Below are 23,721 nucleotides of genomic sequence, written 5' to 3'. Positions count from 1 at the left end.
ACTTTGGGAGGCTGAGGTGGGAAGATTGCTTGAAGCCAGGAGAATGAGACCAGACTGGTCAACATAGCGAGACCTGGTCTATACAAAAAATAAAAATAATAAAATAAAATAAATGAAAGTTAGATCAAGACAGACAGCGGGAGGATGGCAAAGAACATGTATCTCTTTTCCTTTTGCTTTTGCTGTTATAGACAGCACACATAAAAGCCCGTTAAGTGTTTGATTTTCTGTCTCAGAAGTCAGACTTCCAATAGAATCTTAGATTCTAATTTTGGCACCTTTAAGATAAATGGGCATTCTCACATTTCATTTGTAAAAATTCTAACAAACAAATCAAATTATATCGAAACTATATGAGGAATAGAAATAACAACTTGGTAACCACACCAAGCATACTGTAAATAGGTTATCATTAAGTACAACCACAGTCCAAAATACTGGCTATTTTAGTTTATAAAGGTGACCAAAGCAAGTTGAGAATTTAGTCATCAACCTCTTTCTTCAGCATTCAGACATTAAAGATTCTGAAATATAGTCAAGTAACTATTTATAACCAAGTCATCCTCAAATCAAACCTAGATAGTAAGATTGCTGAGTTTTATAGCTATATCCAAAATGTTGTTTTAATATTTTACTCTAATCTATATTTTAGCTGAAATCAATATAAATTTTCACTACAAAAATACAATAGCAAATATGCAGTTATTTATTCTTTTTCTAGAAGAACTTTTTTAATTGTTCTTGTTCAATCTTTAAAATAGGTCAGTTTTATGAATGGGAATGTCATAGCATTTAAAATGACCCATACTTTTTCTAAAATAAACCTTTAGCTAATTTTGAATAAATAAAATATGTTTTGCCTTTGAGTCATGTTAACAATGTATGAATGAATATTAGACTGTAAAAAGTAAATATTAATAAGTTCATAGGTACAGTATAATATAAACATTAATTTGTTTCTTTCAATGAATTACTGGGTTGAAATGCATTTTGATATTTGACATCATGCTTTCTTTTTTCCTGAGAGCCAAATGACAAGCAATAGCAGCTGACTCTAAACCTTTAAAGTACATTTAAGAAAGTCTATGATCTGTTGAACATAAAATTAGTTCGAATGGGTAGCCCTGGCTTAATTACAATTAATTGGTCAGTGAATTTTGGGGGTGCTAAGAATTCCAAAGAGCCCTACCTGAGAGAAAGTGTGTTAAAGTGTCAATACTTAGGGAAAACGAATTAAAGCTATGTAATAGAGAGGTACATAAGTTCCTAACTTACCTGTCTGTCTATAATTTTAGAAGACTTCCTTGATAGTTATTTTAAATCACTAGTTTTTTCATTCATATTTTAATTTTTGTTTAAATTTCTCTCCATTAAATTGAATTTAAAAAATAGCAAATAATAAAATATATTCTTTGAAGCTTTTCCCTCTGCAGCAAGTCAGTGATGGTCCTTGAGCTGTGACTAGTCCACGTTTGTTTTGCTTTGTTTTTTGTGAGCCAACAAAATTTTAATTCGAAGTAGTAACCAACGTTGCAAATTCCTGGTTTGTCTTTAAATGGAAGATCTGATAATGCTGCTTTCACATTTCTGTCCAGCTCTAGGCAAACAGGGCCTGTCCTTTTTAGACTGTTGACTAAAGCCATGCAGCACTCATTTCCACTACCTACCTGGTCCTTGCAACCCTTTGTTTTTGCACAAAACATCTACTTATATCATTAAGATCCAGAGTCAAATATATGTCTACTTAAAGCTTTACATTATATTGGTAAATTTAAATGTGTTTGTTCTGATTTTTTTCATTAAATTGCTCTGCATCATATAAATATATAATCTTTTATACAACTGGATAACATTGGCAAAATAATTCCTATTTAAAGTATTCTCTGCAGCATTAAACTTTAATTTGTACACTTGAAATACATTATCTTTAAGGTGGCTTATTACCAGATAATGCTTTAGCACATGTAGTTCATATTTGGAGTTTTCTCATATTTGTTCAATATGATTTCTTTTGTTTGTTTGTTGCTCTGTTCTACAAAGAAAAATTCCACAGTCAAGATATATACTAGATCTGGCCACTATATAATATAACAATTATCTTGTATGGACATTCCCCATCAAATTAGGGCTATATAAAGCCTCTGGATACTTTCTATCACAGTGCTAAATAATGGAGTACACATAAGGAAAACATTTTAGTTTTGCTTTTGAGTGATTAAAATTTGTCAGTGTGCTTGCATTCATGTTATATCATCCCCATTATGCATATTCTGTATATTTAATTTTGATCATTTGAGATTCTAAAGGAAAAGAACTGTAATTCTGAAAATCAAGTTAATTTTACCATTTGCTTATCCACATGTCAGAGATTATCACAGAAATCCTTAGACTTGTCCCATTTAGATGTTGATATCTTCTTTCTCTATTTTTTTGAAAAGCCATTTTCTTTAGACACATATTTTCTTCCCTCTTATTACTGATTGAGAATTCTTTAAAATACAGATGATAACATTCATAACCTTTTAAATGCCTAATTTGTAATTTCTAAAAGATAGTGTAGCTTATTTTTATTAAAATATTTACATAAATTATGCTTGAAATATTAGATTTTAAGCAAATATTCATTATATTATATTTCTTCTTATATATAAATGGGGGATAAATATGCCTTTATTTTTATTTAAAAATTAAAGACAAAAGATATGTATTAAACAGTGTTTTTTACGTTCTCTGTTTATTGTAACCTGTCACTCTAGTAGCCAGAAGGTAGATCTCATTTCTACCTTCAGGAATTTTCTGTATGTGAAATCATAGCAAAAGTCTAATCAGCTGCAGAGGAAAGGGGAAACTACCATAGCATTAAATAAATAGAGTCCATAGGGGAAATATACTAACAAGATTTAATCTATTTTCCATTAATCCTATCACTAAATTATCATTAAATGCTACTGGGTTAGAGAGGAAATCAGCATATGTTATAGCCATGAACACCTTTCAACCCTTGTTGGCCTTTTCCAATGAGTTAAGCATTATATATGTGTTGCAGCAAAGTTACTTTTTGTAGTTCAGAGAACCATTTTTTGTTGGATGTATAATTTGGAAGTTTTGTTTACATTATGTCCTTAGGGGTTTTCTTTGTTTTAACAGCATGCAGCTTGACAGAAATACACTACCCAAAAAGGGACTAAGGTATATATTTCTCTCAGCACAATTGCTGCCTCTCTCTGTTGTTATGTAAATTTTGTGTGCTGTCTCTTTTCCTCCTTCTTTGTTTGTTTGCAATGTAGTACCTGAAGCTGAGGATACAATCACTTTTAATCTTGATGTTTTCTCTGATCTGAAGAGTTGGTGAGAAAGGTCTCAGTTAGAGATGTTAGTAGAGTTTGAGGTTGTGATTCAAATAAATTCCACTAAGAATACCAGTATTTTGAAGATTACACTTTTTGTCTCAGGCATTGCTTTTTGGGGGGCAGCAAACTAGGTAGAATGCAGAAATCACATCTACAGATTAAAATAAAATTAACCTCCCTAGCTTTTGCATCTTGGAGGCATATGCTTGCAAAACCTCAAAACCCTATATATATAGTCTACAGATGTGGCCAGTTAATGTTGAAAGGTTGAAGGATGCTCTACTTTGAATCAAAGAAAAACACATTTTCATCACCATAGAATAAATACTGTAATTAAGGTATGATTTTTATAGAATCCTTTTGATAAAAACTCAAAATAGTTTTATTTTATATTTTTCAGGGATACTGGTAGCTCTCAGATTGAGTTAAAACCAATTTAATCTAATATCATTTAGTAATCTCAAAATAATTATTCAGTCCATGATAAAAATGATTTTATGGCCTTCCTTTACTATGTACTTTTATCTGAGGAGGGTTACAGAATAAACTACTAAGAGGTATAACACCATATGCATATGATATGTTGGTTGCTATTTGGTGCTAACAATTTACTTTAGAGAAACACTGAGTAATGGCCAAACCAGGTTTTTCTCCATTATTCTTTTTCTCTCCAATTTGTTAGCAGTCACAAACAGCTGGCAATTATTCCATTCAATATATTGTTCCAGAAATTTATTTTCCAATAAAGTGTGCACATTTCTTCCTCTTTTTTTTTAAATCCAGCCATAATTGTCAAGTAGCATTTTAACCAACGAACTGTTTTCCTTAAAAAATTTTTTTAAAAGTTTGTGTTCCATTTCCTGTGTCTTACTGTAACCATCACTCCTTACCTTGGCTATGGCCTGCCACTGTCTGCCATTTATGTGGTCCATGTCTTCACCCTCTTTACATCCATACTGGCACTTTGCTTTTGAGTTCTTTGTAGTTAACTTGGCTGTCTGCTCATTACTTATGATTTTCAACTGCATATCTCACAGAAGCATAATTTTCTTCTCAAATTCCTTTATTTATTTATTTTTCCTATGAGATTCAAACAGATGGTATAAAGATCATCTGGAAGAACTGAGCAATTATAATTATATTCAATCTGTTTGAGATTGTTGTTCATTCTGAATAGTAAACTCCTCTCAATTGTTTTCCTGTCCTTGTATTGCCTTGCCCTTATAGATGTGCTTTAAGTGTCTTAGCTGTGCTGTTTTGCAGATATACCCCATCATCTCGGCAGGCCAACCAAGAAGAGGGTAAAGAGTGGTTGCGTTCTCATTCTACTGGAGGGCTACAGGACACTGGCAACCAGTCGCCTCTGGTCTCCCCTTCTGCCATGTCATCTTCTGCAACTGGAAAATACCACTTTTCCAACCTGGGTAAAATATTCTAAAACATTGATTATGCTTTGTTCCTCTCATCATCCACCCTCACAAGAGTTCTAGTATTTCTCCATAAAACCTTTTCAATTAAAGGGGAGATAAAGACATCATAACAGTACCTTTTATTTCTATGGTTATTTACTGTTTACAGAATAATTTTCAAACTTACGATATTTACTGCTCTTGACAAATGATTAACATAGGTTAATCCTGTGGTTTTTTTTTTTACAGTCTAGGATCCAGATGCTCAGAGAGGTCATTTGACTTGAAAAAGTCTCACCATTAGTAAGGGACAGAGGCAGTAATCAATATCAGGACATCTGACTTCCAGCCCTGAGTTCTTTCCATTTGGTCTTAGAATAGTCTTTAAAAAGCAATGAAACAACTTAATTTTTTTGTTTATAATGTTAAAACATCCTTGTAACAATATTAATTTTTTTTAGAAAATGAAAATAATTAGGAACAAAATGTGATTGCATGATTCCAAGATAACCTTTTCTTAACATTGTTAATGTTAAAACTCTCCTTAAAATGCATGTAAGAATTTCTGTTAGAACAATACATTGTGAACATTTTAGGCTAGATACAATGAAAAATAAATTACCATATTAGTCATTGGGTTACTTTGTGCTTAGCATCATTTGCATGAAATATGAAATCATTTGCATAAATGTTATAAAAACACAGGGGAAGAATGACAAAAAATGAAAGGAATGTAAACATGTCAGTTATCATTTAATAGATCCAATGACTTTGAAAATAGATTTCTCTTCTAAAAGTCACGTAAAAGTAGTCTCATTATTTTTTCTCTTTTCACTTGGAAAAAAATTCTAATAATATACCCACAGAGGGTTCATATTTTCAATAATTAAAAAAAAGTTGCTTGGGGTGAGGTCAGGTGAATAGGAAGAGAGGGCATGGGGATCTTGCAGTTTGGGTCAAAAACTGCTGAACACTCAGTGTGGTGTGGGTAGGTGCATTGCCAGGGTGAAAGAACCAATGATCTGTTTGCCACAACTCAGGATGTGTCTTCCTCAAATCGTGACACACAACAACACTAGCTGGTACACTGATGTCAATGAGTTCCTAGAACACTTACCTAGTGTATTACAAGGGATGCACCCTCCAAAAAGTAATTCACAAGACAGTAACCACACTATTTTATGTGAAAGAGATCCACAGCTTAGATTTCTGAAAGATGAGTACAGAACTATGACATTTGAATCAAGGACTCATTTCCCAAGAATGTCAAATATTTGTGGAATGATAAGTTGTATCCAAGGGTTGTGTAAATTATAGTTAACATGGCAGCTGAAGCCAACATGTTCATGACCACATTCTGTTAAAAAACAATGGTTATATAGCACACTTCAGAATGTATTTGATTTCAGAGTTGAAGCATAATTAATAAATGAAATAGGAATTATAATTTTACTGATAACAAAGCACCTCTCTGGTCCACTAATGTTCTGATGACTTGAATTTGGAAACCACTGATCAAATATAGCCCTTACATTTCATTGCTATGGAAACTAGGAGTCTCAAAAGTCAAGTTTACTTTTCTAGGATGTAGGTTCCCCACTTAGTCCATTGTCCTTTATACCAAAGATCTTTCAGCGGCATTAGACAGGTCTTGACTTCAGTGACACTACCCTCTTGAGTCTCTTTATGCCTCTTCAACTGCAATTCTTGCTCCCAGGGTTGCTCATCTTAACATGGCTATGTCATTTATTGTACAATCAAGGTCACTTTTGAGAGTGAAAGAGACTCTATTAATAATTGTCCCAGGCATTAAGTGTAAAACCTGGGCAATGCCATTCATCCTCCATCTGCTCCTTATATTGATGTGTTTTCCAAGTTTTTTTTTTTTTAGAGTTTTTTTTAACCTAAACATATTTTCTATGTTCTCAGTCACAATTTTAATTCTTATCTCTCAAATCAATATTAATGAGGGGGAACCAAAAAAAAAAAAACCCCAGAATTCATTTATTAAAAAATTGTGTATTTACTCTTGCATGTTTACACTTCAGTCACCTTCAGAGGACTTTCTGTTTGATAGAATACAACTATCAAGTCGTTCTTTCCACTGCTCAAAACAGTTTTTGAGCTTGTCGATTTTTATGCCTCTTAAGTGTTTCTGCTATTTTTTGTTTCACCTCTTACACGTGGGCAACATATTTTCATTTGAGAACTTTTTTTATCCAGGGAAACAAAAAGAAAGTTGCTCGGGGTGAGGTCAGGCAAATAGAGAGAGAAGGCATAGGGATCTTGCAGTTTGGGTCAAAAACTGCTGAACACTCAGTGTGATGTGGGCAGGTGCATTGACAGGATGAAAGAACCAGTGATCTGTTTGCCACAACTCGGGATGTGTCTTCCTCAAATCGTGACACACAACACTAGCTGGTACAGTGATGGCAATGAGTTCCTAGAACACTTACCTAGTGTATTACAAGAAATGCACCCTCCAAAAAATAATTCCAGTCTCCCCTCATATCTTTCTCTCTGAGATCTTTTTGAGTATTAAAACTCAAATCCTATCAGCATGCTAGACTACTTAGCCACCTCGAATCAAAGTCTAGCTCTTTTCTTATATTTTTCATTCAATTTCACCTATCACCCTTCTCTCTACTCCACGGCAGGACTCAGTATAATAGTCTTACTTGAAACTATACGATTTACTCCTTCATACTGTACATTTTAAATAGATAAAACCCCATGACGTTATCTTCAAAATAGCTCATACATCTATCTTTCTTTTTTAGTGGCATTGTTCTTGCTGAAGCTTTTGAACTCTAGATAATTGCAGTAGATTTCAAACTGATCTTAGTGTCTGAACTCCTATGTCTCAACATTTTCATGCATGGGGAGTATAAAGAAGACTGCCCTATCCATGTCAACACATTCTCATGTACCTACCCAGATTGTATGAGCATAAGAGGCTTCTAATCAGGCATTCTGAGATTGCTATGCTGTGTTATTTTATAATGGAAGAAAATGACTAATTTTCAAAACAGGAAAATAATTTTTAGAGTTTTAATTGCATTTGAAGATTACCTAAACTTATATTTATTGGGTGAGACAGTGGGCCCAATTAAAATATAATAACGAATTTAAGTGACTTTATTATTAAATTTTAAAAGTATGTGAAATGTAATTACTTAACTCAAATATGGGTAACATTATCCTATATTTGTCTTTAGACATCACCTGTTTTCAATTTGATCATTATCTTTTCTGAATGATCAGTAAGGAACATAACATTCAAGAGTTGCAGTATCCATGTTTTCTTTATCTATTCCTTATTTCTACCTATTAAAAATGTGCTAATATGTAAAAGTTTTACAAATATTACTGTAAAAATGCATATAATAAACATTAGAAATTTACATTAGATCACTACAATTATGTCATTTTCAGTAGACAACTGTGAGCTAGTGCCAACGTAAACTATAGTTTGTTTGTAATTCCCAACATGCTAGCTGTAATATAAGCCAATCCCTTTCAGGAAATAATATGAATATGTAATTTATAGAAAAATAAGTCTTTGAATAAAACTTTATTTACTATTGGCCACAGTTCTCGTGAGGTATCTCATAGCCTGCAGAGACTCGTTGCCATGTCCCCATGAGTGGTAACAATTGCACAGATTCATTGTTCACCTCACCACAAGGGTTAAACACAAGATTAATATCAACCTGGCACATCCTACTTCTGGATATTAAGTGGAACCTTTTGCATACATACAGTGATGGCTAAACACCTTTGTATAAGAGCAGTTTCTATGCTTTTGCTCTCAAGTACCCCTCTATCTTGAGTCCCCTTCTACTCAGTCTCTGTATGCACCCTTCAACCTATTGAGAATGAATCTTTTCTTCTATACTCATGGAAGCATAGCATCTCACAGTTGGAAGATACCTCTCACACAGACAGCTGGTTCAATCACTCTTCTGTTATGTAGATTTGAATGACATCTCTAGCTTCTTTTCTAAATTCATTAATGGCAGAAACTACTTGGATATAAAAATAACACACTTTTGACATTCTTTTTTTAAAAGATCAAATAAAAAATTTTTCTGAATCTTCACCAGATACTTCTAGTAATATAACCAGTTTCCACAAAATATGTCAGGGTTAGATTCCATAGGGCAACTCTTCTTATTTAAAACAATATCCTACACTCACTAGTTAATGTCTCGCTATAGACATAAAAGTACAGAGTGACTTGGAGGTATTTAAAAACCCAGTCCACATTTCTATCAGATTCTGTTCTCCCCAAATTGCCACAAATAAATGTAAAAACAGTGGCTTTGCTATGCAAATACAATTTAAGACAAGGTCAGAAGCCCTCTTTTCCCTGATAGATTAACTTATCTATTTATCTTCTATTTAGAAATTCTCATGTCTCTCGTAGCTTTAAATGGATCTTAGAGGCCATTTATTCTGCAATTGTTTTTTAATTCATGAACAAACTGAAGGGTAGAGATCAGAATATTTGCCTAAAAAGGATGGAAAGTAAAATTACCAGTAGAAGCTCTTTACCAATTTGTTTCTTATAGAAATTCTCTATGTTACATTTATCTTCTATCATATGGCTTTTCTTGGTCTATTTTAGATACTAACTTTTCAATTTTTTCAGTTATCCTCCCTAGTGACCACTCTTGAAATCAGAACCTATGTCATTTTTTAAAAAATTTGATTAGAGCACCCAAAAAGAAGACCTATCATAGATATAACTTAATGGAACATTCTTAAGTAGTTGGGTATATTTCCAATGAAGAACCTATCAAAAGTGTAAATACAAACTATTCCCTTTAAAAACGTACCCTAATTCTTATTAATGTTTCATCTTGAAAGAGTTAAGTGTTGGGTTGGGTGTGGTGGCTCAAGCCTGTAATTCCAGCACTTTGGGAGGCTGAGGTGAGAGGATTGCCTGAGTCCAAGGGTTTGAGATAATCCCGGGCAACTTGGTGAGACCTTGTCTCCACAATAAATCAAAAAATTAGCCAGATGTGGCTGCCCATGCCTGTAGTTCCAGCTACTTGGAAGGCTGAGGCGGAAGGATAGCTTGAGCTCAGCAGGTCGAGGTGCAGTAGTCGTGAGGTGCCACTGCACTGCAACCTGGGTGACCGAGTGAGACTCCAACTCAAAAAAACAAAACAAAACAGAGTTATGTTTTGAAATTATAGAAGGACACTTCATTTGGGCATCTGTGCAATCATTCTGGTAAGAATTCTGCAAAGCTAAATAGTGGATTAAATGTCCTTTTAGCTTCTAGATATGTATCTTAAAATAATACATGTGCAAAAGTGCTGAATACTTTATTCAATTAAACAAGAATTAATTAATATAGTGAACCTAGAATAGGATGATTTATTCCAGTCTAGCCACCCTAAACATAGACATTTAAGTCTTGAATGTTCTGCATTGTAAGTACTGGCTTTTACTTATTGGACCAAACTGAGACTAATGGCTGCTATGGGCTAAAGGAATGTGCCTGAAATAGAGCAGATCCTGTCACGTGACTCTTGCTCTCTCTTCCTGCTTCTTTTTCTTTGATCCTTCTTTCCATCTTTTCTTCTCTTCTCCCAATTGATTATGCACTTTGCAAATCTATACTTTATTTCTTTTTCATTATATTTCTTACATGTGATTCTTAGTCCTGTTTTTTCTTTTTCTTCAATCCATAACTAGCTCCTATCAGAGGGTTGTTCTGAGTATTAAATCAATTAATATGGGTAAAATGCCAAGCACAGTACCTTGTAAATAGGAAATACTTCCCTTCAGTTACTTCAAGGTATAACTTTCCTATTTTAAATTGTTTCGAGAGCCAGTAATTATATTAAGTATTATGTCTGTGGAAAAGAAAAAAAACAGAGTAGTCTGAGATGATATCAGACTATTTCTAATCCCAGGACATTCATATCTCAAAGAACTACTCAGCAGTTCCTTTTACATCTTGAGAGGTTCCTGCTTGCTTCCTCATACATCAGTAGCAAACTTGCTTTTCTTAGATATGAGCATTTACAATAAACATCTTTTTAGATTTTTCTGCTCTGCTTTTATTATGAATTTCAAAATTATATTGTTTCCTAATGCGACTGTACAAACAACAAAATCTTTTTCTAATTGATGATTACTAATTGACCTAAAAAAGTTAAATGTCATTAGAAATGTTTGGCATTAGGTAGATAAATAAATTCTTATTTCAACTTATAGACTTAAAATACTTGTTTGGAAATACATGGTTTGTGACTTTTGACAGTCTCATTGTGGCATTTCTTAAACACAGTAGAAAAATATTTTATGCAATTAATTTTATGATGGGCTACAGATACCATGTATATTACATTTTATTAAAGGAAGTTTTTCCTCTTCCTCTTTATAATCTGACTTTGATAATAATGATGGTTCTAACCATAAACTTCCATCAGTTAGGAATTCCACATGACTGAAAGTATTTCCCAGGAAGTAGCTCTTGATAAAAAAAAGATAAAGGCTTGACAAAGGATCTTGAAAAATTTAGAGATTTTTATATTTTCCTTTCTTTTCAATTTTGCTTTTCCCATTAGAGTGATGATTATCCTTTAAAAAATAAAACTACAGACTCTGGAGAAGCAATCTTTTCTTTATAACAGGCAGTAAAAAATACCATCTTGTTATATTTCTAGCAAGAACAGTAGAGGTGACTTGTTGGCTTTGCTTACTGTTGCTTTAGAAATTGACATAATACTTGCCACGAAAGTTCCAGAGGAAAGGAGGAGCTCCACAGGAACTGGTATTGAACGTTTCATATGCAGACTCTTGGCCTACCTTAAACAGAGACCCTCTTGCACATTTATGTTTCCACAAGAATTGGGATCATGTTCTCACTTTCTATCAACCTTCTCTTTTAATCATTCAAGTCCTAGCGTAATAGGCTGTATGTGCTTTGTTTTTCAGTGAGCCCAACAAATCTTTCTCAATTTAACCTTCCTGGGTCCAGCATGATGCGCTCCAATAGCATCCCAGCTCAAGACTCTTCTTTCGATCTCTATGATGACTCCCAGCTCTGCGGGAGTGCCACTTCTCTGGAGGAAAGGCCACGTGCCATCAGTCATTCCGGATCATTCAGAGACAGCATGGAAGAAGGTAGGCATGGGGAAAATAAAGATAAAGTTACTTCATTTAACTCTGAGTGGGAAACCATTGTATCACTCACTTCACTAGTATTCCTGATGAGGAAATCAGTAAGTATAATTCTCATTTGGGAACCCGGAAATTGAAGAAGTTTGATTCTGTATTATGTTCTGTTTCTTTAGGCATTTGAAAATATGCCAAGGTTTGTCTAGATTAATACTTGACTATATAGCAGTTTAAAGTAAATTCAATGTTCTCATACAGAAATATATATAAATTTAGAAAGTATTGCCCAGGTACATCAAACGTCAGAGCAAATGTTTTGTTTGATTCCTCAGTAAAGAGTCATAAAGATACACGAATCAGAAAAACTATAATAGTCACACTTTTTGTTCACAGAAACACCCTTTAGTGTTTGTTTTATATCATGACATTTTAGAATTCATATTGTACCTACTTTTTGCTTTGTAAGTCATATTTATTTGTCCAATGACAATCAAATTCTCACCTGACCTAAAAATGTCTTTATAGTTGTATAATTCTATGGGAATACTTTAAATAAAATTATTTGAAAACCTCAGAAAGCTTAACTAATGTTCGAGTGTACATATTCTTCTAAATCATAAAACTTCAAATGTCAAATTTGCTTGCAAGAATTTGAGAGATTGTTATTGAATGAATTTTTTAAAGTTTCCATAAAGGAATCTTGTGGCATGCATATTATAAAGCATGTCAGCTAAGGATAAACTGAAACTAAACATAAAAATTTATTCGAATGGAATTGGAGAACATCATCCTAAGTAAACTAACAGAAAAGCAGACACTGCATATTCTCACTTATAAGTGGGAGCTAAACTAAGGATGTGCAAAGACATGGAGAATGGTATAATGGATACTGGAGACTCAGAAGGGGGATGGAAGTAAATCTCACCCTTAGGGTACAGTGCACAGGTGAGAGTGGTGGGTACTCCTAAAGCCCAGACCAAAAACTATTTGTATTCCCCAAAGGAATTGAAATTTAAAATAAAACAGAAACAAACTGATAAAAATAAAACCAAAAGATATGGAAGGTAAGGGAGAGGGAATGAAAGGGTAAAATTATATAAACGTTAAAAAAGGATTGTGAAGATTAAATAATCATATTCAAAAAAGAATGAAACCAAACATGAAATCAACCATACTATCCTAGCCCTTAATAATCATGAATAAAAGAAAAAAACTTCCAGTCGTGGAATCTTATCAGGGTTTTAGACTCTGCCATTCATTTATTTGTGTATGAACTTGGGCAAGTTTCTTGACTTTATTCATCCTAGGTTCCTCATCTGTAACAAACAATAGGTTTGTCATAAAGATGAAATGAGAATAAAGAATAGCTCTGTTCCTTTCTCTTTCCCCTTTTCACCTTCTGATTAAAAATTTAGGCAGCGATACAAACTGACTCATGTTTTTCCGGTCTACACTGTAAATTTAATTTGCTGTCACTAAATCAGTAGAATATGCTTGTCACTACTTTTTGTGCTATTAAGCAAACCACTAAGTTCTCTGTAACAGATATTGAATGATATCCTGTGAGTCAGCTGATTTCTGCAGCGTAGATAGATAAAACATAACCAATCTGAAATGTAAGATCACTGCTTTTCTGAAATGGTTCAGTTACTCTCTTCACAGATAGGCCTCTGAAAATGCTTTAAAAATAATTTGTTTAGCATACAGAGAGCTTTCTGGAGTGTGGCATTTAAAAATAGAACAATGTTTATATGCTGGGAAATTCTGGCCTTCCCTGTATAAGGATTAAATTATCTGAACTGCTGAAAGTCAGCCTGAGTGAGCAAGATGGGGTTTTTTTATGCCCAGGCATTGAATATTGAACAATTATAAATCTAGACTCAAGACTTATTGAACTAGATTGGAGGGATTTTATTGATATCCTGCCCAGTGCTCACGCACACCAACAGATGTAGAAAGTGAACCACGTGCTGTAAGTTCATAGAAAAAGAACGAAAATGAGATCACCTGATTTGTTGTCTACCTGCCTTCCGGCACATCAGGCTAATACTTTAGTTTATAAAGGTGTTAGTAGGATGGAAAGAAGTGCTTTCTTTAAAAGATAATTGACTCAAATATCAACATTTTGCACATCTCATAGATGTGCCCAAATTAGAAATCTGGGAGTTGTTCTTCATTCCCCTCTTGACCACATCTATGTACTCGGTTTTAAAGAGGTTCTTCTTGGTCACTCCGAGATTCATCCCCTTGCATCCATTCATGCTGCCACTAACCTAGTACAGTATTTCCAGTCTTCTCTGGTCAAAGTTATAAGCACCTCCCATATGTTCATGTAGTACCCACCACATGAATCTCAATAGCATTTATTATATTCTACTGTAGTTATCTTTTAAATTATATCTTTCTTTTTATTTTATTTTGAAGATGTGTGGTATAATTCAGGGTTAAGTATATGAATGTTCATTATGCAGATACCCTTGTTGATGAGGTGTGCCCCCTCCCCCCACTCCGGCTGTTTCCTACTACTGCCAATTCCTTTCTTATAGTATTATGACAATTGTTCAAGTTCACTTATGAGTGAGAAGATGTGGTACTCAGTTATTTGTTTCTGTGAGAGATCACTCAGAATTACAGACCCTAAGTCCATCCAAGTTGCTGTGAAATTCATAATTTTGTCCTTTTATATGGCTGCATAATATTCCAGCGTGTATATGTATCACATTTTTAAAATCCAGTCCTCTTTTGATGGGCAGCACGATTGGTTCCATGTTTTTGCTATTGTGGATAATGCTGCAATAAACATACATGTGTAGGTATCCTTTTCATAGAGTGATTTGAGTTCCTCTGGGTATACTCCCAGTAGGGGGACTGTGGGGTTGTATAGAGGTCGCTTTTTAGCTCTTTTAGGAATCGCCAAACTGTTTTCCACAGAGGTTGTACTCCCATCAACATTGTAGTTCTTCCTTTTTCCTACATCCTCTCCAACATCTGTTGTTTTTTGTTATTGATGATGGCCATCCTGACTGGAGTTAGGCAGTATCTCAGTATAGTTTTAATTTGTATTTATTTGATGACTGGTGAGGTTGAGCATTTTTTCGTTTGTCTTATTTTGAGAAGTGTCCATTTATATCTTTTGCCTGCTTTGTAATGGGCTGTCTGTTTTTTTCTTTTTGGCACTTTTGAGTTCCTTGTAGATCCTAGATGTTAAACTTTTGTCAGATATATAGTTAGCAAATATGTTTTCCCTGTCTGTGGGCTGTCTCCCTGCTCTCTTGATGGTTTTTTGGCTTTGCAGAAACTTGTCAGTTTGATGAGGTCCTACTTGTCTATCTTATCTCTTATGACATGGGCATTTGGAATTTTGATCAGGAATTGGTCACCAGTTCCAATTTCTTTAGGATTGTCTCCTGCATTTTCTAAGTTTCCTATAGTTTGAGGTTTTATGTTTGGGTCTTTGATTCAGTTAGGATTTATTTTTGTGTATGGTGATAGGTAAGGGTCTTTTTTTCTGCTTCTTTGTAAACTCCTAGGTTTGTGTTTTTTTATTTTATTTTAATTTTTGTAGTTCCAGAATCTAGCAAGGGCTAGTCACACTTCTCATGCTTAACTAATGTTTGTTTAATGAACAATGACAGAAATAACTACATTATTTCATGGGAAAAAGAGGAAGAACTCTTCTACAATTGCAGTTAAGCACAATGCTAGCCACCTTTTGGGGTTTAAAGTATTGGAAATACAGAAGTAAAAAGCAGGCTGCTAATTGTTTAAGATGCTATTTTGATATAGCTAGAGAAAAGCCAGTAGGCAATTTCCATTGTTAATTTCTGTGAGATACCATGTTGGAATAAGGAGTATGTTTCTGTTACTAAAATTACTAAGGCAACAATAATTTTACATTTATTAGAGTATGATCAATGCATCAGATAATGTTGAAATGGCAAGATGGATCAAAATTCTTGTTGCCCTGAAAGTATAGTGGAGAAAAATTCAGAATATGGATCATTGTATAAATTAAACACTAACATTAACATGCTTTTAATTTTAAAAGTGTATGGCAACTTTAGTTTGGGTTTTCATGGTTTTCTATATATTATATGAAAATTGACTATGGCTTTAAATATGTGCAAAACATGCTGATAGGGTCCATGTTTGTCAACTCCTCTCTAAAACTTGTTGAAGGAGGTACTTTAGGGAAGATATGTGGGACTTTTTCATGTCTCAACCTCTTGATCTAAAAAATTATAGCAGGCTGGTTCTAAGAATCTTACAGTAAGCTATTATTTTATTTCCCAAGCTCCCTGTTCTTTACTTTTTCAGCGAAGGCCTGGGGTGTGTGAGTAGACTTCATTGTCTTAATTCTATTATTCTTTTTGTTTTCTCCAGTTCACGGCTCTTCCTTATCACTGGTCTCCAGTACTTCTTCCCTTTACTCTACCGTAAGTATTGGGTGTTAAGAAAAAGCTTCTGCTTTTGCCATGCACACAGATGATAAACTAGATCATTTCACTTTGAATAGATCACATTTACCTAGGACATTTACACAGGCGTTGTGATGTGAAATAAGGGCATGCTGAAATTTATTGCATACCCAATAAGTTGGCAGGTGCTATGCCAGCCATTGTGTGGCCACTTACATGTGCTTTCACTTGGCTTTTGTGCACTCATTGTAATCAAGGAGTAAATGTAAAACTAAATTTCTTGAGGCCCACTGGGATATGACTTGGAGCCCCTAAAACCATGTACTCTGCTGTGCCATCATTCCATGGTAATGACTAGTTTTTCTTTTTTGGTCTTCTAAGTCATGACTGCTCACTTTTGTAGGGTATTTTCTTCTCTTTATTTTTGAAATTCATTTCCTGAGGAGATTTTGCCAAAGGGTAAAAGCCTAAAAGATCCAGAGATATTTTTAAAAATACATAACTTTTGAGATAGTGTGTGATTTTAAATCTCTGTTTCCTAAGAGAATGTTTCAACTTGGCTTTTGCCAGTATGTGAAATTCTAGCTCATTTTTGCCAAGATGAGTTTTTCTGCTTACTAAATATAATTTCATCTTTTTTTTAAGTAGAGGAAGTTATGTTTTATGAGAGGATTCCTTTATGCCTAGCTAACTGTGAGGTATATTTAAAAGCATCTTCCTACATCTCAATGAGATTTGAGTATTATGAATAATCCTTAATCCTGTATTGAAAGGTTCATGAAAAGTTCATAGCCTTGGCTGTCTCTGATCAACGCAGTATTAAGAGCAATGCTATTTTTAAGCTCATATTTATTAGGTTCAAACCTTTATGTTTGTAGGTTAATTGTACATCTTTACTGCCTTAGATAGTCACTCAAGATCAAACTGTCATTGTCAGAGGTAATAGTTTTCTTGTTTCACCTTTTAATGATTAAAATTGTCAGTAGGTTCTATAAATTAGGAAATCATTATTAGTGCTTAGAATATATTGCTTTAAAAAACCCACATAAAATAAATATGTTAAGACTCAGTATTCCTCCTATTAGACCAATACTGCTGGTTTTTGGGAACTCGTATTCTGACTTAAACCACTGCAATTTAAATCTTTATTTAGCATCAAAATATGCTGCATGATTATAATTATATTTTAAATATATATAATAATACTGAGGTAACATTACCTTTATGAAACCTAAGAAGGACTAAAGAAGAAAAAGAAAAAAATATAGTTAGATAAAAGGAATAAAATCTAGTGTGACAACACGGGGCAATTATAGCTAACAGTAATTTGTTATGTATTTCAAAATAGCTAGAAGAGAAAATTTGGAATATTCTCAAAACAAACGATAATTGCTTGAGGTGATGGATATCTCAGTTACTCAGATTTGATCATCATACTTTGTGTGCTTGTATCAAAATATCACGCATACCCCATAAACACGTACAGCCATTATGTGTTTCTAAAACTTAAAAATAAGATATTTTATTCTCTAAAAAAAGAGCATAAGTTTGAGGAAAAACAGATGACTAATCAGTTTATACCAATGTCCAATAGACCTTTCTGATAGTAAATGTGTTCTAGATTGACACTGTCTACTACAGTAACCACCAGCCACATATTGTTCTTGATTTTTGAAGTGTCTTATGGTGTTCCAAGGTACTGAATTTTTTTATTTTAATTACTTTAAATGTAAATGGGCACATGTGCCTAGTGGCTACTGGATTGAATAGTGGTGCATTTTAAAAAAGGGTACATTTTTAAAAGGGGGGCATTTTAAAAAGGGGCACATTTTATTGTAGATAAATAGGAATGGGATATCAAAACAATGAGGACAACTACAACTAGAAATATTATTAAGAGTAGAATATAGGGCTTGGTTCGGTGGCTCAGCCTGTAATCCCAGCACTTTGGAAGGCTGAGGCGAGTGGATTGGCAACTTGACGAGACCTCGTCTCTACAATTAAAAAAAAATGGAGTAGAATATAAAATAAGAAAAAGGATTAAAATACAGATAAGGTATTTATACATATATAACACATATTTATAAGCCAACATACAGAGGCAAAAAGGATTCTAGTGTTAAGTGAGAAAAGGATTGATTAGGTGGTCAAGTCATATGAGAAGGTGATATTAGGAAAATCAAATAATAACATTCAAAATAATGGAAATTATATACTGAAATTGACAAATAAGCTATAATAAAATAATTCAAATAAATACATATTTAGAAGACTAATAAGAGAAAAATCATATATGAAAAGGAGTCATTCTGTCCCTAGTCCTCCATGATTATACACTGAGACTTCATTGACAATGAAAAAATGCCTACAAAAGTGCTTTTCAAACTATAAAGTGAAAAAACAACTTATTATTTTTCATGCTTTCTTAATAACTCTGGAAAAAGATTTGGTTGATTTGTATTCTTGCCTGGGTTCAATCATTAATATTAGGTAACATCAGGCAAGTTGCCAAATTTCCTTAAGAGTATGTCTTTAAAATGAAATTTGAAAACACCAGCCAGATCAAACCCATCTATCTGTCCCAGGGGATTTCTGCAAACGGGTTGGAAATCACAAGCCCAAATCTGATCTGCCAATGTGTTGCCTTTGGCAAATTTAGGATTTCTGTATTTGTTTTGAAAACCAAGTCAACTCTGTGAAATTTGGAACTTTTACCTCAATATTCACATTTCTAAATTTCTTTTTTAAAATATTTGGTAGCTGGGCATGGTAGTGCATGCCTGTAATTCTAGCTACTTGGAAAGCTGAGGCAGAAGCATCAATTAAGGCCAGCAACTCGAGGTTGCGGTGGCTGTGAGCATGCCACTGCACTCCCGTCTGGGCAATAGAGTGAGGTTCCAACTAAAAAAAAAAAAAAATTAAAAATAAAATATTTGGAATATCCAGCAACACTAAGATGAAATTTCTCCAAGAGTGCAGTCACTGACCTGGTGTCTACCTCCTCAGATGCTGACTTGTGCTCTAAGGAAGCCACAATCTCCACCACCTCTTCTTTTTTTCCCTGAAAACTTGGGTAGCAAGTTGTCATTGTGCTGTTGCTTTTCTCATAGGAAGTAAAGACCCCTTGCTATCCCTATCTCTATCAAAAGTGGGAACATAAAATGTAGCCAAGGAAGTCTCCGTGATTCTTTTTTAATGTGGAGAGACCTTTTAATTTTTATAAGCCTTTCTTGTTAGGCATTTACATTTTTTATCCCTGTAATAGATGTTTTCTGATTAGCTGCATATTAAAACTTTATTGAACTCTTCTGTACTCAAATCTTAATGTGAAAACAAGTGCCATGTTTGGTATATTGTGGATGCCCTTAGCATATTGCCTAATGCATAACTAGTGCTAAAGTAATATTTTTTAATTAATAAGTTTGAATAGATAAGTGAATGACTTACAGAATAAATAATTAACTGACATGTTTTTATTTAAGCAATAATTTTATATTGTTTTTCCTCCTTTAGGACCATGGGCTTGCTCAAAACCATCATTAAAAAATGACAGTTAATCAAATTCTGTCAGTATATAATTAATCCCACACCTAAACCACTGGCAAAATTGATATTCTGGTTCATTGCTTTAATTTTATGATAACACCCACCCAGTATTAATAATCAGAGTATGAAAGAAGACAAGGATTACAGAAAATGATGGTTTTTAAAAATCAGCAATGAGAAAAGTAATACTATACAGTATACAGATAATTGATATGTAATAGTTATGCTTACTACTAGTATATGTAACCTACTCATAACTAGTGTAATGAAAAACTGTAATGAGTATATTTATTAATTTTGTATAAAATAGAGCAAATATGTTTTTTTCAAACACATGTTTTACTTATTGAGTGTTTACCAAGCCCAGAAGCAGGATTTGGGCAGAATAAACTGGCAATAAATATACAAAGAACTAGGGAAAATTAATTTATATAGTTAATTGTGCCATATATCTTAAGGTAATGAAGATTTTATCTTAAGATTTCTTGCTTATTTTTTATTCAAAACTGAACTTTATATGAAGGATTGAAATTATTAAAATTTAAAAATATACAATTTTTACTTAAAAGTTAAAACTGAGATGAAAAATAACTCAAGATTTATGTTAACAATGCTTTTTAAAACAGTTTTCTTAAAAAGGCTGTTAAGATTCTAACAGTTAGTCACCTTAGTATTTAACCTTTATATAACTACACATTTTTTTTAAGGTAGAGAAAATATAGGAAAGGCAAAACTCATGTTAAAAGAGATACTTGGGCATAAAATATATCCTGATGGTTATGTTACTTTTTTTTTCTGAAAGAAAGCATAAAAAGCAGTTCAGGTACTTTTGTAACAATTAATATAGAAACATCCAGAAAGTGAAGATAGGCGATTGTTTTTCAGCTTTGGATCTGCTGATGACAACAAGCAGACTTGTTTTGTTCAGCAATGTCATGCATTCTCCAGTTTTTCCCAGAGTGCGGGAGCTTCCTGAATCTAATGGTGCACATAACTCATTTTCTAGCATCTTGCATCCCAGTATGAAGAAGAAAAACAGAGCGAAGGGTTTTCTGTAACTGAAGTTCAAAACACCCTGGAAGTTTCTATGCCATTCTTCATTTCTATAAGTTATGTAGCCAAAGATGTTTGCCAGCAATTTTTATCACCATCTTAACCCTGGGTGTTTTAGTGTTTTGTTGACTTGTAGCTCAATAACCACTAGGCAAATTAAAAGAAAATAGAAATTAATGATGTTGATTTTCTCTAGTTATCAGAAGTCAGTTCCCCCTCCCTTTTATTTGGCATTCTTTATGATCAGTAAATCACAGAATAAAATTCTGACTCTTAAATCTTAGCTAGAGATCTCTATAATTACTTGGACTCCATTTCCTACAGTCTGTATTAAAAAATCAAACATTTTAATTTTTTGTGTCCTTCTCTGTTTTTGAGTGTAATTTTATAACTGTTGTGTTTTTGCTGCTTTTGATCGAGTTTTTTAATTTTATCTTTTGCTTTTATGGCATGTAATATATATATGGATCAAATTACCTATCTTTTAAAAATGCCTTATTGTTTATATATAAGTAGATATTTAAGTCCTAAAGTATTGCATTTTACTAGTTTAATTAAATAACTTTATGTATCTCACTCCCTTCTAATGTTAGTTCAGAAAAATATTTTAAATATGCATTATAATTATTTTATTTATTTATAATTTTAAATTAATTGAAATTAGATTTTACAGTTGCATTCTTTTCTTTTTACTTTCTTATAGGCTGAAGAAAAGGCTCATTCAGAGGTAAAAAACTTACGAATTTGGACTATTTAGCTTTTAGTATACATTTATGATGAAATTGGTATTGTTACCACTAGAGGGCTCTGTGATACAATAGCAGAACTACAGGACTGCTGAAGTTAAGCCAGCTGTTTGATAAATGGTCTTTGATATTGCCTCTTAAAATAAAAGGAAGTTTTTACAGCAAGCTCTCCTCTCACATTCTAGATTGAGTCTTAGCTGAGCATCTAATAAGTTGTCTGTAGGAATAGGCACTCCTTAAATCACTGATGAGTGAATTAAAACCTATGGTGTTTCTATTTTATTCTTTTCCCCACTACCTGTGAGACTATCTGCAGAAGTTAATGGAATCTTAGGTACCAATGACATGACCTTGCTGCCTCTAATTGCTATTTTATGCCTAGTGTGGCTTATTTCTAACCACACATTTCACAAACATACTTGGTTGCAATCAAGTACAAATTAAACTTCAACCTGGAGAGAATATTCTCTTCCTTTCCCGCCTAAAAGATTTGTCCTGGCCAAAGAGAGCAGGAGAACTTTAATTATGACTTTGTTCAAGGTGAGGTAATGACTATTTGACTGGTTTACACTGAGGCAATCAGACTACAGAAATAATAAATGCCTTTAATAAAGGAACTTCTTTCCTTTGAAGTCTTATCTCATTTGCCTTTTGAAGTAAAATTCATGCTATATTTTAAAGTATTGATTATACAAATTTATCTTTATAATCACTGGATCAAAGAGTGAATATGATTTTTAAAAACCTAAACTACTTGTGGAACATGGACATGGGAAAACTTCTAGCATTGATCATAATATAGGAATGGAGTAGAGAAATGCTATTATCTCTTCTCCTTAGTGGTAGTATCTAACTCCCTTTTTTGTTGTTTATGTCCTATAATGGGTCATGGTTTTTGAAAAAAAAAATTAAATCACTTTACAGTTTCCTGAATTATATTTTGCAGAAACTAGAATCATGTGATAGAGACCATTGATTTGAGAAAGGCTCTTTGAGTTTGTGTTAGCTTAAGAATAAAATATATGCACTGCTTTCTGAAATGATTCATGGTCATCATCATATAAATGTAACTCAAATGTGATTTTGGACTGGGGCGTATCTCTTTTTAAAAAAACAAGAGTGAAACAGAATCAAAGTTGATGAACATATATAAATATCTACTATCTCTGCTTCCAGCTTAGTTATCTCTCTTTTTTAAAAGTCTTTCAGTATTGACCACCATTTTTTTTTTTTTGCACAAAATCTAAGGTCTAGAAAAAAAAGTAAAGAGACAATAAACTATGTCAATAATGCTTTTCAAATTGAGACAGTATTCTAAAAATTCAACTACAATAGAAGACTTGTAGTTGAAGAAAAGCATCAGAGTAGAATGTTTAACAGCTAAGTAACTAAAATCCTTTGAGAACAGAAATATACATGTAGACTTATTCTCAGATGGTTAAAAGTGTTCTACCTTTATTAGTCACTGTTTACAATATGAGACATGTAGACAAACTGGAATTGAATTAAATTGTAAACATGATATGATATATTCTTATCTTTTTCTGATTCCATTTTATTGGAATGTGAACTTAACTAAAATCAAAGACAGTTTTGAATATTCATTTTGTTGGTTTATCTAGTTAGTTGGTCACTACTACTGTTTTTTATACCCTTTTTTTAAACTATGGAAGAGTCATGTGGTATCTATTCTAAACTGATAATAATTCACTGAATAAAGGACATTATAATAATACTGAGTTGGAAAGGCCTCTCTGTCAGTCATTAAAACTCCAGCCAATAAAAAATGTCTAATATATATAGAGACTCAGTAAAAGTTGATTTAAACCCAAGTTGCAATGACTGCAGGATATTCTACAGATTCTGAGAAGGTACCAAACTCTAAAACAATTAAAATGCACACAGAAAAAAGTGCCTAAGATTTTCAGAAAAGTTACATGGAGTGTCTTTTATTTAAAAGAACCAAGAAAAAAATAGGTATATGTATATTCAATTTTTACAAATAAAATATTTTTCTGCCTGAGTTTTATTACCACAACTTTCTAGAGGGAGAAGAATC

The 23,721-nt window shown here is 33.1% G+C and overlaps 1 protein-coding gene across 1 annotated transcript in view; it reads left to right on the top strand.

Annotated features, from left to right (window-relative positions):
• Positions 1–23,721, top strand: part of NAV3 (neuron navigator 3) — a 157,651-nt gene that overhangs the window by 62,521 nt on the left and 71,409 nt on the right. The window contains exons 8-11 of the mRNA XM_021716218.1: positions 4,614–4,774; positions 11,717–11,905; positions 16,283–16,335; positions 21,620–21,643. Of these exons, the coding sequence (XP_021571893.1) occupies positions 4,614–4,774; positions 11,717–11,905; positions 16,283–16,335; positions 21,620–21,643 (427 nt within the window). The remainder of the gene's footprint in view (positions 1–4,613; positions 4,775–11,716; positions 11,906–16,282; positions 16,336–21,619; positions 21,644–23,721) is intronic.

The sequence above is a fragment of the Carlito syrichta genome, unplaced genomic scaffold, assembly GCF_000164805.1.
Source record: "Carlito syrichta isolate Samal-C Ts95f unplaced genomic scaffold, Tarsius_syrichta-2.0.1 Scaffold308324, whole genome shotgun sequence".
Lineage (NCBI taxonomy): Eukaryota > Metazoa > Chordata > Mammalia > Primates > Tarsiidae > Carlito > Carlito syrichta.
The sequence above is the reverse complement of the archived record's forward strand: the minus strand, read 5'-3'. Positions and strand labels throughout refer to the sequence as shown.